At 41.2% G+C, this 16,059-nt stretch overlaps 1 protein-coding gene across 3 annotated transcripts in view; it reads right to left on the reverse strand.

Moving 5' to 3' along the window:
* Positions 1 to 16,059, reverse strand: part of LOC309557913 (sodium channel protein type 2 subunit alpha-like) — a 244,726-nt gene that overhangs the window by 93,260 nt on the left and 135,407 nt on the right. For 2 of the 3 annotated variants that reach the window (XM_082260781.1, XM_082260780.1), the window contains exons 11-13: positions 12,266 to 12,565; positions 9,345 to 9,674; positions 395 to 527 (exon numbers count right to left, since the gene is read on the reverse strand). In XM_082260781.1, coding sequence (XP_082116907.1) covers positions 395 to 527; positions 9,345 to 9,674; positions 12,266 to 12,565 — 763 coding nt within the window. Of the gene's footprint in view, positions 1 to 394; positions 528 to 9,344; positions 9,675 to 12,265; positions 12,566 to 16,059 lie in introns of those variants that run through there. The other variant, XM_082260782.1, reaches the window with a different exon arrangement.

Consider the following 16,059-nt stretch of genomic DNA (forward strand, 5'->3'; position numbering starts at 1 on the left):
GTCTCCAGTGCTATTTTTTCACTTTTACAACTACCTGTGCTGTATATCAGAACTGTGCAAGGTATGGGGTATTAACTATATCCCTTTTTTAGCAAAACAAATAACAGGACATTTATTCATCATCATTTGGAATTGTTTGGAAACCCTTCTTCAGGCTACAATGACCATGTGATTCCAAAATGGCGCATTGTTTGGCAAAGGATAAATGTCCTGCTGTTAGGTTTTGCTAGAAAAAAAAGATGCGCTGGTAATACTTCATACCTTGGACTATGCTTTTGATGGCACCATCTGTCATTTCAAACACTCTGAATCAGTTTGGGTCTAAGAGGCTGGAAGGAATGTTCAGCATTAATCTGTGTACATAACATGTAAATAGTCAATGGCAATGTCTTACCTTCCATTGTATTCGTTAAAATTGTAGCAATACTGAGAGCCCTTTGTCTGGCAGATGGGTCTTCTAGCAAGTCCATGGAAATTTTGTATGAACTTGGTCTTCTTCTGTTTACATCAGTCTCTGTGGTGGTGCCCTGGAATTTAGAATGTATATGTCTCACTTAAAGCAAGTATTAATCCGAAAAACTAAAAATTATGTGCAGCCTAAAAATTCTTAGATGTTTTGGTTGCTATAGTTTCCTTTTTTCCCTCTAATTCCTGATCTGACCAGTAAGTCTATATTTTTTCACCTTCCAAGCTGTCCACTAAAAGTAGCAGTTAGATGGTTGAATAGGTGCTTACAATGGTCAGCGATTATTCATCTATGTTTCCAAAAGGAAAAAATAAAAAATTTAGCTTGAACTGCTTAAAGTAAAACAAACCCCTCCCATCCTTTAAAGCCAAGAAAGCGACCATCCCCATTTGATCTGTTGAGATGGTGCTGCTCATTTAATCAGATAAGACACCAGCCATTTGATGGCTTAATAATTTAGTTGACAGCACAAGCAACTGTGGCAGTTATTATTCATGGCATGCCTTGAATATACATGAAAGACAGGCGGGGGTGACTGCACTTCGATAATTCATTTAGACATATCCATACAGACAGCAATAAAGCAGGAGAACATGAAACACTTTGGTAATCGCATTCCTCCTGCTGTATTTCTGAGTCTTTATGGTTATGTCTAAGTAAATAATTGGTTTTATCGGAGTACAGTCATTTACCTGTCTTTCATGCATCTTCCAGTAATGAGCTGGTCTAGCACTGAATAGAGCCTATGGACAGTTGTGTTGGGACTAGGGATGATCGAACTTTTCAAAAGTTTGGTTCGGCCAGAACATCCGAACTTCCCGAAAGTTCGGCCCGGATTTCAGAACCCCATTGAAATCAATGGGATCCGGAACTTCGGTAATCAAAAAACACCATCTTGAAGCCCTAAAACCCAATAAATGCCCCTAAAAAGTGCCTAGGGTTCTGGGTCATATCCCAGGGACTATTAATCACACAAAAAAAAGTTCTTAAAAATTGTCATTTTTGATAGAGAGCCAATTATTAAAAAAATAAAAAAATAAAAATTTCTTTGGATTTAGTATCTGGGGGGGGGGGGGGGGGGTCTAAAAAGTGTACCTGTGAAGTTTCAGCTCTGTAGCATGTCCAGAACCATAAAAAAAAAAAAGATTGTTTGTATTATGTCACTTATAGAACAGGGATATGGCTTTGCTATTTTCACACCTTGCCGGTTTAGTAGCAGGCATTTTTTGGGCATTTTTTGGGGTCCTTTTGAGGCAGGCAAAACATCTGAACTTGTGTATAGGGGTATATATACACACATACTTTTATGTATATATACACCTAGACATATATAGGTGTGATAGTAGCAGAAATATATGCTTGCGCTAATGAAATAATTAACACTAATATGGCTCCACTCCTATAACACCTATATATGTGTAAGTGTAAAATACATATAAGTATGTGTGTATATATACCACTATACACAAGTTCGGATGTTTTGCCTGCCTCCAAAAACCCCAAAAAAATGCCTGCAACGACACACCTGGGCGTTTTTTTTTTTTTTGCGCTAGCGTTTTTTTGGGCATTTTTTTGGGTTCTTTGGAGGCAGGCAAAACATCTGAACTTCTGTATAGGGGTATATATATACACTCACACTTATATGTATTTTACACATACACATATATAGGTGTGATAGGAGCGTAACTATATTGGTGTTAATTATTTCATTACCGCAAGTAGTGTTTTCTGCTCCTTTCACACCTATATATGTGCAGGTGTATATATACATACATGGGTGTGTATATATACCCCCTATACACATGTTCAGATGTCATGCCTGACTCCAAACATGTCCTCAAAAATCCCTATAAACGCCTGCTGCCAAAAAGCAGGCTGACCGGCGAGAAGCCATATTAGTGCACCGAATGTGACTTAAGAGAAACTATCTTTTCTCTATAGCGGTCACCCTGATATGGATATGGAAGGGTTTGGTCACCCAGCCATAGCAGTCAGTGTCAGTTCACCCTACACTACACTATGGTCACCCTGGCACTTAACACTTTCCCTACAGAAACTAAATTTTTGCATCTAACTAAAGTGTAAAAGAGCACCCTAACTACACTAGATATCCCTTTCCTCACACTAATAAATGCTAAATAACACTTTTAAAGTTAAATTAACAGAACTGCTTCCACTCTCTTCCATGTCCCTGTATTACAATGCTAGGAATTTGACGGGGGCTACCTTATATACTGGGGGGCGTATTCACTAACGATTGACCTAGGGACCCCCTAGTCACTCCAATCACATTCCTAGCATTCTCCTGTCCCCTCAATTGGCTTTTACTAATGGTTCTGGTCCAATCACAGGCTTTTAAAGCCCTTTTCCTGGCCCATTGCATTTTGGTCGGTTCTGGTTGCCGAATTCCGAACTTTTTCAGCAAAAAGTTCTAAATTTGGCCGAACCTCGAACAGTCAATGTTCGGGTCGAACCGATGGTCGACCCGAACCGTTTGATCATCCCTAGTTGGGACATTAAAGTTGCTCAATATGGTTATAGACTTGAGAGATCTATCTATAACACCTGATACTTGGGGCAGCGAAGGGTGGACTGACCTGGAGCGGTATTTTGGTTTTAGCAAAGCCTTGAATATACCGTAACTGAAAAACAGTATCAATCTAATGCTCTATGGTTGGAGAACCAAGTTGAAGCCAGTTCTGGTCCTCTTTTATTATTTTAGCTTTACAATCTGCTGATCCTGTGCACAGCCAGGTGCTATGTTCCTGTTTTGGAAAACAGGTAAATAAATGAGTTTAGTTCTACTTTAAAAAGCGTTAGCTGAAGTTCTAGCTTTCATTTGTCGGTCAAGTCCATCTAAATCTGCTAGTCTAACACTACCCTCTCCCCAGACTACCAGTGCTGCTGTCCATAGGTGTCTCTGCTGCTCCTCCATCCAGAATGGGGATGTGTGTTAGCGGTTGAATTTACCAGGTGAAAATACAGAAATAAAATGCAGTCACCAGATTTAAAGCAGTAGTAAAGTAGTAAAAAACCTCCCCATGCAAGTCAATGGCATAATGTACTAAGATGCGCTGCATACTAACACAATATGAAAGACTTACTTTAAAAGGAAGCCTTCCAGCATCACACTGTCACTGCTGACAGGGCTTCCATCTTTATCCAGTCTTTCTTCAGGGTTCATTGTCTCCGGCCATTTGAATAGCCTTGCCCCGATGACATCATCCCTGCGCATGCGCATGGGAGCTATGATCGCAGCACACGCTTTGAATAGACGGCATACTCAGTATGCTATCCATTCAGAGTGCAGTGTGCATGCACCGGTGGTGTCACCGGCTGCAAAAATTGTAAATATCCCCTAAACGGTACCCATTTAGGAGATATTCCTTGTACCTACAGGTAAGCTTTTATATAAGCTTACCAGTAGGTGCAAATCACCAAGTGGTGTTTACTACAGCTTTAAGGATTGGTAGGCTGCAATATACTGTATACATTTTTGAATTTAAACTGCTTAAAATAATATCTCTTAGACTAAAAAGTCCATCCATAAACCTTCCAATTAACTAGGGCTAACTAGGGCATCCTCACGCACCACTGCCGCAGTTGTCGGCGTTTGGTATACACAAATTATTAACCTGCCGCTTATATCCTGCTGTATTAGAGTAAATTTTGCGATGCTTTAGAGTTGGAACTCCTATATATTTTAATAAAAGACACCATTTAAGCGGGCTTCATGATGGAGATGTTTGTTTTCTGTTTCCCGGTATCTTACTATCACTGACAGCTAAGCGAGGATCGTTCCCTGTAGTGGAGACTAAGCTTGAGATCTATATTTGCATTCCCGGCCATTAATATCTATGACCCAACTGTTCTGGTAAGAGGTGCATGGTGACTACAACTACTTTGCGGTGGATCTCTTTTTATATTTACCAATGATACTCCCTGGAGAAACACACTGTGGAGGCTTTGTGTTCGTGACTTTTTTTCCTATTAATAGACTTTATTTGTTTTTTGATATATGAAAACATAAACTTTTGACACAATATTATATATATATATGCACTCTTAATTTGCATTTTTGCACTTTTGTGGATATTTCGATTTCGCACTTTACAACTTGAAGACCTCATGCACAATGGATGTTTTTACAGCTGCTGTTTTTGGCGTCAGATGTTTTTTTTTTTTTGCTGCCAGTAAACTCCCCAGCATGTTATCCTATGTGTCCATGCACACATAGGCTGCTATCAGCAGTTTTTGGCAGGAGCGTTTTATGGCTGTAAAAAAAAAAAAAGAACTAGTGGATTTTAGGAGGTGTTTTTCAGCTGTAAAAATGCTCTAACTCTGATAAAAGATAAAAAACGCTGAAGAACGCCGCATTTTGGCGTTTATCAACATTTTTGAGCCATAAGCTTTTGTGGGAGTATAAAAAAAAAAGGCCAAAAAAACGCTACAGCAAAAAAGCTGAAAAACGCCTCTTACAGCTTTCTACTGACGTTTTGAGGCCGAAATGTAGAATGTTTGCATTTTCCACCTTATTTGATGTTTCATATTGCACGTTTTGTACTTCCTAATTATCATTTTTGATTGTTTATATATGTGAGTTTTTTTAGCGCTGCTTTTTTTTTACCAAAAAAGAATTTGGTGCAACAACTAGTTCATTCATTTGATTCACAAAAGAGTATTGGAAAAATTATCGCATAGACCAACCTCCTATAGCGCAAATAGTTGTATCATCCACGTTCACGTTTCCATCTGAGATCAATCAGAGTGATTGGTAATTACAATACAATACCTATCTACGAAACTATTGGTGGTCAAAGTATTCCCCTAAAAGCTTATATATTCTTTACCACTCATAATGTAGGTGGGTCTCATTCGCCCCTCTCCGGTTGCTAAAACTGACGTGGATGATACAACTATTTGCGCTATAGGAGGTTGGTCTATGCGATAATTTTTCCAATACTCTTTTGTGAATCAAATGAATGATGTACAAATGTAAATGCATTATATCGTGTATTGTCAACTAATGTTATATTTTGCTTACTTTGTTAAGAGAATATTTAATCGTCTGTGGTCCTGAAGAAGCGCAATGCGAAACGCGTCGACCTTCCAGACCAGTTAAATATATCTACCTCTTCAAAGAATGTGCAATGTTTGTATACCCACTATAAAGCATATGGAGTCTTTATCCTCACCACTGACTCTGTTTTAATGTACTGTTTTATATATATATATATGATTTTCTTTTCTTCTTTTTAAAAAAATATTTTCAATAAAATGTTGAAGTTTTAATCAAATTACTCTGCCTGTCCACTATGTGCCTCTAAAGTCTGTAATTTCTTTGGAACAACTAGTTGTTGCACCAAGTTCTTTTTTGGTCCATTATTTAGGATTTTGGCACACTGGGGCTAGCTCACTTCCTTTTCTAGATGCTTTTTTTTACTTATATTCTGCCTTTATTGCCACAGCCCCATCCTGCCTAATGCCCAAGTCTATAATTAGGGAAATGTACATCAGCATTATGGTCAGGTCTTTTTTTCTCTGCAAAGTGATATTGTACTCCTTGTCCTCTATGCACCCCTGGCAGCTGCCCCCGCTGCCCTCCCTTTGTTAGACCCAATTCTATGGGATATTATTGCAGCTCTTGTTCAAATATTCACATCAGTCATACTTTTTCTGAGGTGATCTCCCACACAATATCGCCTTAGTACATCCACCGGAACTCCAATCTTAAAAGATCTTCACTATTGTAAACCTGCCACAATTACCGGTACATCACTCATAATTGCACTACGATTAAGTGGGAGGGTAATTTGGCGAAGGGGATTGTAAAAGCACCTCTGAATGTCACTTCACTCCCTGAACTGTACATTCCCCAGTGGTTCTGCTGAGATGACAACACGCCCACGCACACAACCTTAAAATAAGTCACTTATGGGTAGTTTGACGTCCGTGTCACCTGTAAATTTATTACGTGCGCTGTATGATTTTTCCTAAACATTAGAAAAACCGAGTGACTTGCAAAGCACAGTGTTACAATATGTGGCTATTATACTGTATGAAGAAACCTTAGAATGGGAAAAACACATACATTCCATTCCATTGTCAGTTCATGCTGTTTATACATTGTATATGTCAAAACATTGTGTTTGATAGCCATAAATAACAGTAAGCATTTCCTAAGAGAACAGATTTTGTGTGAGTTGGTATCTTTCTGCACTAATTAGTTAACTTGATTAAAAAATATAGACATGATATAAAATCTATTTTAAAGCGGACGTGCGACTCTGTGCCCAAATAAAATGTATGTCATTTTTTTTTCCCACAAATAGAGATTTCTTTTGCGGTATTTGATCACCTCTGCGGTTTTTATTTTTTGCGCTATAAACAAAAAAAGACCAACAATTTTGAAAAAAAAAAAAAAAAACATTTTTACTTTATGCTATTAAACATACCCAATAAAAAATGTAAAAAATCTAATTTTTTTTTATCAATTTAGGCCAATATGTATTGGTAAGTGTCCTTGTGCAAAAAAATATATCCAAATGCATGTGCATCACCACCGTGCTCCAAACAAAAGATTGGCCACTTACTAGAAGGAATGATCCCACTAAGAGATCATATGCACATATATAAGATCACCTCTAAGGATAGGTTGTCTGCCGACCTCAGGAGATGGATCCAAGCTTACGTCTCTCAAAGCATGTAGTGATAAAAGCAATGTAGAGGGCTCAGAGTGCATTCCGCGCCCATGCAGATATGCTGCAGCAGGGCAGTCCCCCTACGCAAAATCACATACCTGTACGTGATTTCGGGTACAGGGCCTGGGGCACCTGCGTGTGCCACCGGTGACAACCCTCCCGCTGTGATCTGACCCAGTGGGAGCCAAGCAGTGGGTCTGGCGGACGCAATGTCTGCCCGGACCCACCGATTGTTCACAGGAGAGGCAGAACGGTGGTCTGCCTATGTAAACAAGGCAGACCACCGTTCTGTCAGAGAGGAAGATGGAGATTTTGTGTTTCTGCTAAGTAGAAACTTGGATCTCTGTCTTCCTCCAGTCAAGCTATCCCCCCACACAGTTAGAAAGCACTTCCCTAGGAGCACACTTAACCCTTTGATCGCCCCTGTTACCCCTTTCCTGCCAGTGTCATTAATACAGTCACAGTGCATTTATTTAGCACTGATCATTGTATTAATGTCACTGGTCCCCAAAAAAGTGTCAATTAGTGTCAGATTTCTATGCCACAATGTCGCAGTCCCACTAAAAATCACTGTAGTAAAAAAATAAATAAATAAAGAAAAATTCCATAAAAATATCCCATCGTTTGAAGACGCTAAAACTTTTGCGCAAACCAATCAATATACACTTATTGGGATTTTGTTTACCAAAAAATATGTAGCAGAAAACATATTGGCCTAAATTGATAAAAAAAAATGATTTTTTTTTATTTTTTTATTGGGTGTTTTATAGCATTAAGTAAACAATATTGTTTTTTTTTTTTTTTTTTTCAAAATTGTCGCTCTTTTTTTGTTTATAGTGCAAAAAAAAAAAAAACGCAGTGGTGTTCAAATACCACCAAAGAAATCTCTATTTGTGGGAAAAAAAGGATACATATTTCATTTGGGTACAGTGTTGCACGTCATTTAAAGTAATGCAGTGCCGTATCATAAAAAATGGCCTGGTCCTTAAGGGGGGTAAACCTTCCGGGGCTGAAGTGGCTATTGTATGAAAGTTTGTTTGTTGAAAATAAAAATGCATTTACAACACGGTGGTTTGAATCGGGCAGATAATCATCAATAATGCATGGCTGCCTGCAGAGCGGTCCGGTCCATGCGTGTTGACGCCACGCTACTGGCTCTGACCCGTAGTGCACATCCTTTTTTAGCTGCAGTTTTAAAGCATATCTTAATTCCAAAACAAACATTTAATATATTGCTGCTTACCAGTCCTTAGAAGTACTTAGAAGTAGTGGCTACTTTTTTTTTTTTTTTTAGCTTATCTGGGTGGCTACGCTCACTTCCTGCACTGTATCTATGGAAGAAACCATGGCTGTCACTTAGCTTAGCCAGCTGGACTTTAAACTTGTCTGCCTTTGTTTATCCCCATTACACGGAAGATGGGGAGATTGTTCACAAAAGAAAGAAAACATTCAGCCTAGCCCACAGGAAGTGATAAGATCACTACATTTCTGGCAAGATTTGTTGGGATTTTCTATGCTTGCTGAAAATGGTCTTAGCCTGAAAAAAAATAAAAATGACAGCTACTAACTAAGTCTAGGGACTGATAAGCGTACCTCTTCTTTTTTTGTGTTGTGTTGTTGGAGTGTCTGTTCCGCACTAGGAGGCAGGTAGTTATTTTGTTTTTGTTCTTGTACTTTTGTCTGGGTTCACACTAATGAGAACACAGACATTGCATGTGATTCGCACCGCATTGTTGTGCAGATCACATGCGATGTCTGCCATTCAGTTTGTTTCCCATTCGCACGAAAATGGAGTAGGAACCTTTTTTCACCCTCACTGGAATTGAATTGCATAGATTCACACCCATACAATCCGATTCCTGTCCAAATTCACAGTTCGCACTGCGATCTGCAAACCGATCCGGGGGTGTCATTAACTTTGTATTGACACCTGCAGCGGTTTGCAGAAGGCAGCGTGAACTGCCTGCAGGGCAGATGCATTGCAGGCCGTGAACCCGCATTAGAATCACGCTGTTCCCTGAATCGCAGTAGTGTAAACACAGGCTAAAACGGAAAAAAAAAAAGGACTGGTAAGCTTTGATAGAGTACAGTTGTGTTTGTGAAGATATGCTCTAATCATCCATTGACCCAAAAATGTCAATCCTCTTTAGGAAAAACAAAACAAAACATAGCATTACCTCAGGACAGAGTCCAGCAGGGGCACCGGGCCCGCTGACCAAGGAGACCACTCCATTGCAGTCCACTGTACTGTGCATTTTACCATTCATAGAAAGTAAAGGCAGAATCCTAGACGATCGACTTGTCAAGCTGGCGTTGCTGTTACGCCGGTCTCCTTGTCTACCCGGCAGAGATACAGAGTCCTTTTCATTATCTTCGAAAGTGCTATGTTCATCGTCAGCAAAATCATTCTCTGACCCCACATCCCTAGCGGGATCTCTGAAACTGAAAATGCTGACTCTGCTATTACGTCTAGGGGTAAACAGGGAGCCGCGGACACTTAACTGTGACTGCAAAACCAAAAACAATTAGAATTAGATTTAGAAGTGACACAAAAGAAATGCATGACTATAATCTCAAATACAGTGCTAAAAGTGTGCCTTACAACAAAGCAATACAGTAAACCCCCCTCCATTGCGGGGGTTACGTTCCGGACCCAGCCGCGAAAAGTGAAATTCCGCGAAATAGAAAAACCCTATTAAAATGCATTGTAGGCATGTTTTTTTACTGTCACTGTACGTGTAGAAGCATTTTAAGGTCTTTAAACACACTTTTAAAACAATAGAAACTCATTTAAACACATAAAAGATACTAAGAGACATAGCAAGAGCTATGGAAAACACAAAAATATTTCATTTTTAATGATTTATATAGTAAAATAACATTACAAAAAAAAACGCGAATTACCGGGACCGCAAAAACTGAACCGCGATGTAGCGGGGGATTACTGTACCTAAACAGGGAACCATTTACTGTATAATCAGTGAATGCAATTTTCACCAAACATTCACTGATGGTGAATCAATCACTGTCATTTAAAACACACAAAACTGGAAGATTCACCTGTGAGTGTCAAGTTCACGGATTTATAAATCTACCCCTTAATATTGCTATAAAGACAAAACTTGATTTTGTTGTTTTGAATATCAAAATGAAGGGTTAGAACTCCTGTCACATTTTTTTTGTTATAACTGTTTGTGTCCCTGCTGGGGAGATTCATCCTCTGTATTGCTTCTCACTACCGGATCTGAAAGTGAGAGGTCTGAGTGATGTCAAGGTGCCAGCCCCAATGCCAAACCAAAATACTTTAGTTGTCACTAGAAGAAGAATATGGGTAAATCTTCCAAAGGGGACCTGTTCTAGTGGTAACTGTCTCATGGGGGATTTAACTGTTCAAAGTGAAGGGAAATCTCCCCAACCTGTTATTTATTTATTTTTTGCTATCTGTGTCCCATTGAAGAGCTTTCTTTTCATTTCCTGTCTTGTAGATTGGGTGTGAGAGGAAACCTCTACAAAGCGAGATTTTCCTTCATTTTCAGACCCGGTGACAGTGGTTACCGGGACAAATAAGGATGGTGATTCTCTCCAGTTGGAACACAGACAGCAGTAAAAACTTGACAGGGTTTCTAACTCAAAGGGTTAATGCCCTTTTCTCACATCCAGTATCCATTTACAAGCATTAGAAAACTGGTGTGCCAGTGCCCCAATTCCTACATCATGAAAAAAGCAGAAGTTTTACATAGATATCTGCTCCAGTTGGCAGCTCTATTAGGGGGCAGAAGTGTGTAAGTGGATGAGCTTTTTCAGGTCACTTACGCAGGTGGGCCTACTCTGGTACCGGGAGGAGGGCAGGCACCTTGACATCATGGCAGACCTCTCTGAAATGTCATGCAGGTGGGTAAACAAGCACACTGTTGGTCGTGTGAAACGCGTCTACCATTTCCATTGTTACCTTGTATCCAGATTTGTACAATAAATCTTTGCTAATATCAAGTCATCGTCTTGGTGTGCGGCCACTTTCTCTTCATGTTCCTGTTATCGGGTGGTGATCCGAGGTCCAGCACCCATGGCTGATTGTGGATATAGATCCACCTGAGCAGTGTACATCTTCCTTTCAATATGCAGGTGGGTGGGCCATGGGTGCAGAGGGGCAAGCCAAGCTTTGTAATGGACAGCGGTGCTGTATTTGTGGGGAATAGGGGCCCACCACAAGATCATCTGGCCCTCGGGTGGGCAAGTCCTGTACACATCTTTGATAATCTCCTGGATGCCACTGAAAATTTCATGGCATGCCCACCCTGGCACCTGTGTCTTAGGTTGCATATATCTGTTCTAAACTCTCACCCCTTTATCCAAAACTGAAAAATAATGTTTGGGATTTTTTTAGCTACATAATAATAGGTGTTAATTCCAAACTCCAGGCACAACTTGGAAGGAGTAAATGTTTCTGTCAAGCTTTTATTACTGTCTGTGGCCCTGTTGGGGAAATTTCAATCCAGCTCAGGTTTAGTAGCTCTAGTCATTTTAAAAAATATATAAATGTCAGCAGCTAGAAATACTGTAGTTGCTGATATTTAGGAAACAGTACCTCGGAGCCCAGTGCTGTCTTTACAAGGTTCTTTGGATCCCTTGTGCCACCACCTTGGCAGTGGGAGCCGACTGTGATGTCCTGCTATTTCACAGTCGGCTCCCTCTGTGCAGGTGCAAGATCATGTTGCTCTGTCAGATTGGTCCCACAGCCTCCTGGGATGTGTAACATGTCCCTGGAGGTTGCGGGTGGGCAGGCCAAGCTTATGTAATTCCCGCCTAGGTGAGAATTGTAGAAGTAGAAGTGAATACCTGTCAAAAAAATGTACCCCCTGCCCCCCAAAAAAAGCTAGAGGAGAGAGGTGGGTTAGTGATATTTTTACTCTTAAAAGAAGGTCTACTTTAAGTTAATGTTAGGTACTTGCAAGTGTACTCTTCATTGATTATCGTGGTTAACAAAATCCCACAGGTCCAGGTCCTTCATGCACCGGCTTCCATTACCGACATACTAAGGATTCCAGCAAACTGAGTATTACAAAGCACACCTGTCACCTGCTGCAAAATAGTATCTTACCTCTCTCGAGGATGATGGCTTCCTATGGTACTCCAACTGATGGGTTTCCCTGCTATAGTGATAGCCTTTCCTCTTTGTACTGTCTTCAGATGCAGATATATATTTCTCCTCATCTCTTTTCTCCTCTTCCTCAGCACATTGCTCTACATTTTCTCGTTGGGTCTTCCAGTTCTTCCTGTCTTTGGCACTCTTAGAACTTAGCTTTGATATTATAGAAGAGGTCTCTGAAGGATCATCCATTTCACCTTCTTCACTTAGGACCTGGGACTCTCCGATTGTCTCGGTTGCTACCACGACAGCCTGCAGTGGTGTACAAAGTGTAATAATATGTTATAGTAGTAATAATGGTAGCATGGAAGTAATTATACAACATATTTGCATCCCCAAATATTTAACAGTAGTTGACTTCTTAGATGGTAGGAAATTAAAGTGATCCAGACACCAGCTTAAAAAAACTGCAACTAAAAGCAAATAAAAAGTATTTTATGTGCCTAACTGTAGTGTTTTTTCCATAAATAATTTTTATTAATTTGCTAGACAATCTGACATTCAATTCCATGTCATGGCCCCCTTTTTTATTGTATGTCACAGCCCCCTCCTCTTTTGAGATTGTCTAAATACTCTTTGTGCTGGCCAAGGTCTTCCATCCCTCCCTGATTGTCTAAATACTCTTTGTGCTGGCCAAGGTCTTCCATCCCTCCCTGATTGTCTAAATACTCTTTGTGCTGGCCAAGGTCTTCCATCCCTCCCTGATTGTCTAAATACTCTTTGTGCTTGCCAAGGTCTTCCATCCCTCCCTTCATCTCCCTAAATAATCTTTTATGTAGCTGCTGAGAGAAGAATGTAGGTGAATACTACAGAGTGTCAACTGATTGACAGCCCTAAGCCTGCTCGGGCTGCTGATGTCACATCCAAGATATAGAATCAGTGAGTGCCAAACCAAAAGGTAAAAGGCCTCATGTACACTGGACCTTTTTACAGCTGCTGCATTTTTTTCCTGCAGCCAGTGACAGGGCCATCTTACCGAATAGGCATGCTGGGTAGTTGCCTGGGGGGCCCTACCTGCCCAGCGACCCAGCCCCAGCCAATCATTGGTCCCGATTCCTGGGTGCATCCCGCTGCCGAACTTAGCAGGTGGCAAGCGCCTGTCGGCCATTTGCTGCTGCCAGACCATTTGGGCCGTGGAAGTGGAGCCCACAACTGCAGGAATGCCTGTCCGCCTCCATGGAAACACACACAGAACAGTCCAGTTCGACTCCCGTCTGTGTGTGTGTTCACCGTACCGAGCCGCCGAACTTGGAAGTTGTTTGCCTTACCGATAATTTGCATTTTTATTCTCGTGGGTGATTGTGCAGGCAGGGCCTCAGTGCACTGCATTGCCTGCAGGGCAGCCATCAGGGGGGGGGACAGCCCACACACACATGTAGGGGGCCCGAGCGTTCCGAGGGGCCCGGCTGCCCAGACCTCAAGCAATGAAACCGAGTTGTTGCTGCTGTAGTAACTAGCAATTGCTAAAGCAGGGCGGATGCAGGGTAAGCCGATGCAGCAGAAGGGATGCCACTTTGCTGGATTGGGATGTCTCTTTGCTGAATATATGAAGCCATCTCTTTGTTGGATTGGGATGTCTCTTTGCTAAATTTATGGGGATGTCTCTTTGATGGATTGGAGTCATTTTCATATATTAGGTTGTAAGAGTGTTAAAATAGAAGTGGGTGCACTGAAGGACTCGGTTGGATGGCCAGTGGGCGGATTCGGTGGGACGGCCAGAGGGTGGGCCCTGCGGAATGTTGGTGGTAAGGCCCGGAAGGGCCCAGGCCTAAAGCTGTGTAAGGGGCCCCAAAATTTCTGATGGCTGCCCTGATTGCCTGGGGGCCTATAATCTATTAAGATGGCACTGGCCAGTAAGCTCCCCAGCATGTTATCCTATGTGTTCATGCAATCATATGATATCAGCGTTTTTGGCAGGGGCATTTTCTGGTTGGAAAAAAACCCCCAGAACTAGTAGGTTTGAAGCGTTTTTCAGCTGTAAAAACACTCTCTAAAAAAAAAAAAGCTGAAAAACGCTGAAAAATGCTGCTATTCAGCGTTTTTTGACCCAAACACTTTTGTGGGAGTATAGTTTTGTTAAAAAAACGCAAATGCTAAAAAAAGCTAATGCAAAAACACTGCAAAACTCATGTTTTTAGAGCAGCATTCTACAGCTAAAGCTACTGGTGTTTTTGTAACGTTCTTGTTACCTTGAAGTACGTTGCAAGTTTTGCTTGATTGAATTATGAATAATTAAAGGCATCTTGGACTCTTTCCCCTTTTGGTTTGGCACTCATTACTTATAAAGTTTGAGTTGCTTCCAGGTACCCAACACCTATTTGTTTGAGAACTGCCTTATCAGAGTCAGTGAGCTTTTTAGCTTTTCTTGTATTTAAACTGTGAACATGTAATGAAATCCCAGTGCCCCCTAAATTTTTTTCACTGAAGTCACATCTAAGATGGCAGCGCCCAGCAGCAGTCTCAGGGCTTTTAAATGTCTACACAAGAGATGGTTTTACTGGTAAATAACATTCACAAAATATGTTAAATGGCCATATAATCCTATGGTAATTTTTTTCTTTTTTAAATTAATGGTCTGGTGACTATTGGTCTATTGAATGGTTTTAGAACAAAACTACAAATTATGTTTACAGTTACAAAATGTGCTATTAATTTATGCTTTCATCCTATAAATATGTAGTAACCTTACAGTTTCTTAGCCTAGGTAAATTTAGTTTGGCTCCCCTGTAAGCATGGGAGCATGGGTAATTTTGTTTAGGGAGGCTTTGCAGTGCTTCAAAGGCTGTGGTTATCTCCCCCTGGTTTCCAGAACTCTCTAGAGAATTCTGGAACTTAGAGAGTGGAGGAACAGAGGCTGCAGCTTATGGAGTTTCCACCAATCCCTGGGGAGGCAAGGCTCAAAAAGTGAGTGCAGACATCTAGGGAACCAGAATCAGTCTGTACAACAGAAAGGTCAGTACAACAGCATCCTGGATTCAAGGAGCTACTTATTGGGACTGAGTGAGTACTTTCCATTCAACACACCCGTTATGTCTCCCTGTGGCACAGCCCCCTTTCTGGAATGCCACTGAGTGACAAAGCAGTGTGGCCCCACCCCTTGCCTATAAAAGAACTGTCAAAGCCGAAGAGCGGGCATATGGGGGGTACCCTCTTAGGAGGCAAAATGTTTTTTTTGCAATTTTTTGGGTCGGCGGACGTCATAATTGACAATGGATTTACATCAAGGGACATTATTTTTTTTTACTTTTTAAAAAAGGACTTGTTTCCTGTGGTTTTTACTTTTTTACACTTTTTTGGTGAATGGGTATGGGTACGATGTACCCATACCCATTCACATAGGGGGGAGGGGGGGCGGAATCTGGGGGCCACCCACAGACCCCCAAAACCACAGCCCAGGGTGTTGAGGGCAAGAGGGCTGGTATGGTTTGGGCGGTCGCTGTCTCGCCCCCCCCCCCCTTCGTTCCTGGCCTGCCAGGCTGCATGCTCGGATAAGGGTCTGGTATGGATTTTGGGGGGACCCCATGTTTTTTTTTTAAATTTGGCGTGGAGTTCCCCTTAAAACCCTTTATCAGACCCAGAGGGCCTGGTATGGATTTTGGGGGGACCCCACGCCATTTTTTTATTTTATTTTGGCATGGAGTTCCCTATAAAATCTATACCAGTTCCAAACGGCCTGGTATAGGTTTTGGGGGGACCCCACGCAGGTTTTTTTTTTTTAATCTGTCATAGGGTTCATCTTACCTACT

This window comes from Pelophylax lessonae (genome assembly GCF_965119305.1).
Source record: "Pelophylax lessonae genome assembly, chromosome: 6".
NCBI lineage: Eukaryota > Metazoa > Chordata > Amphibia > Anura > Ranidae > Pelophylax > Pelophylax lessonae.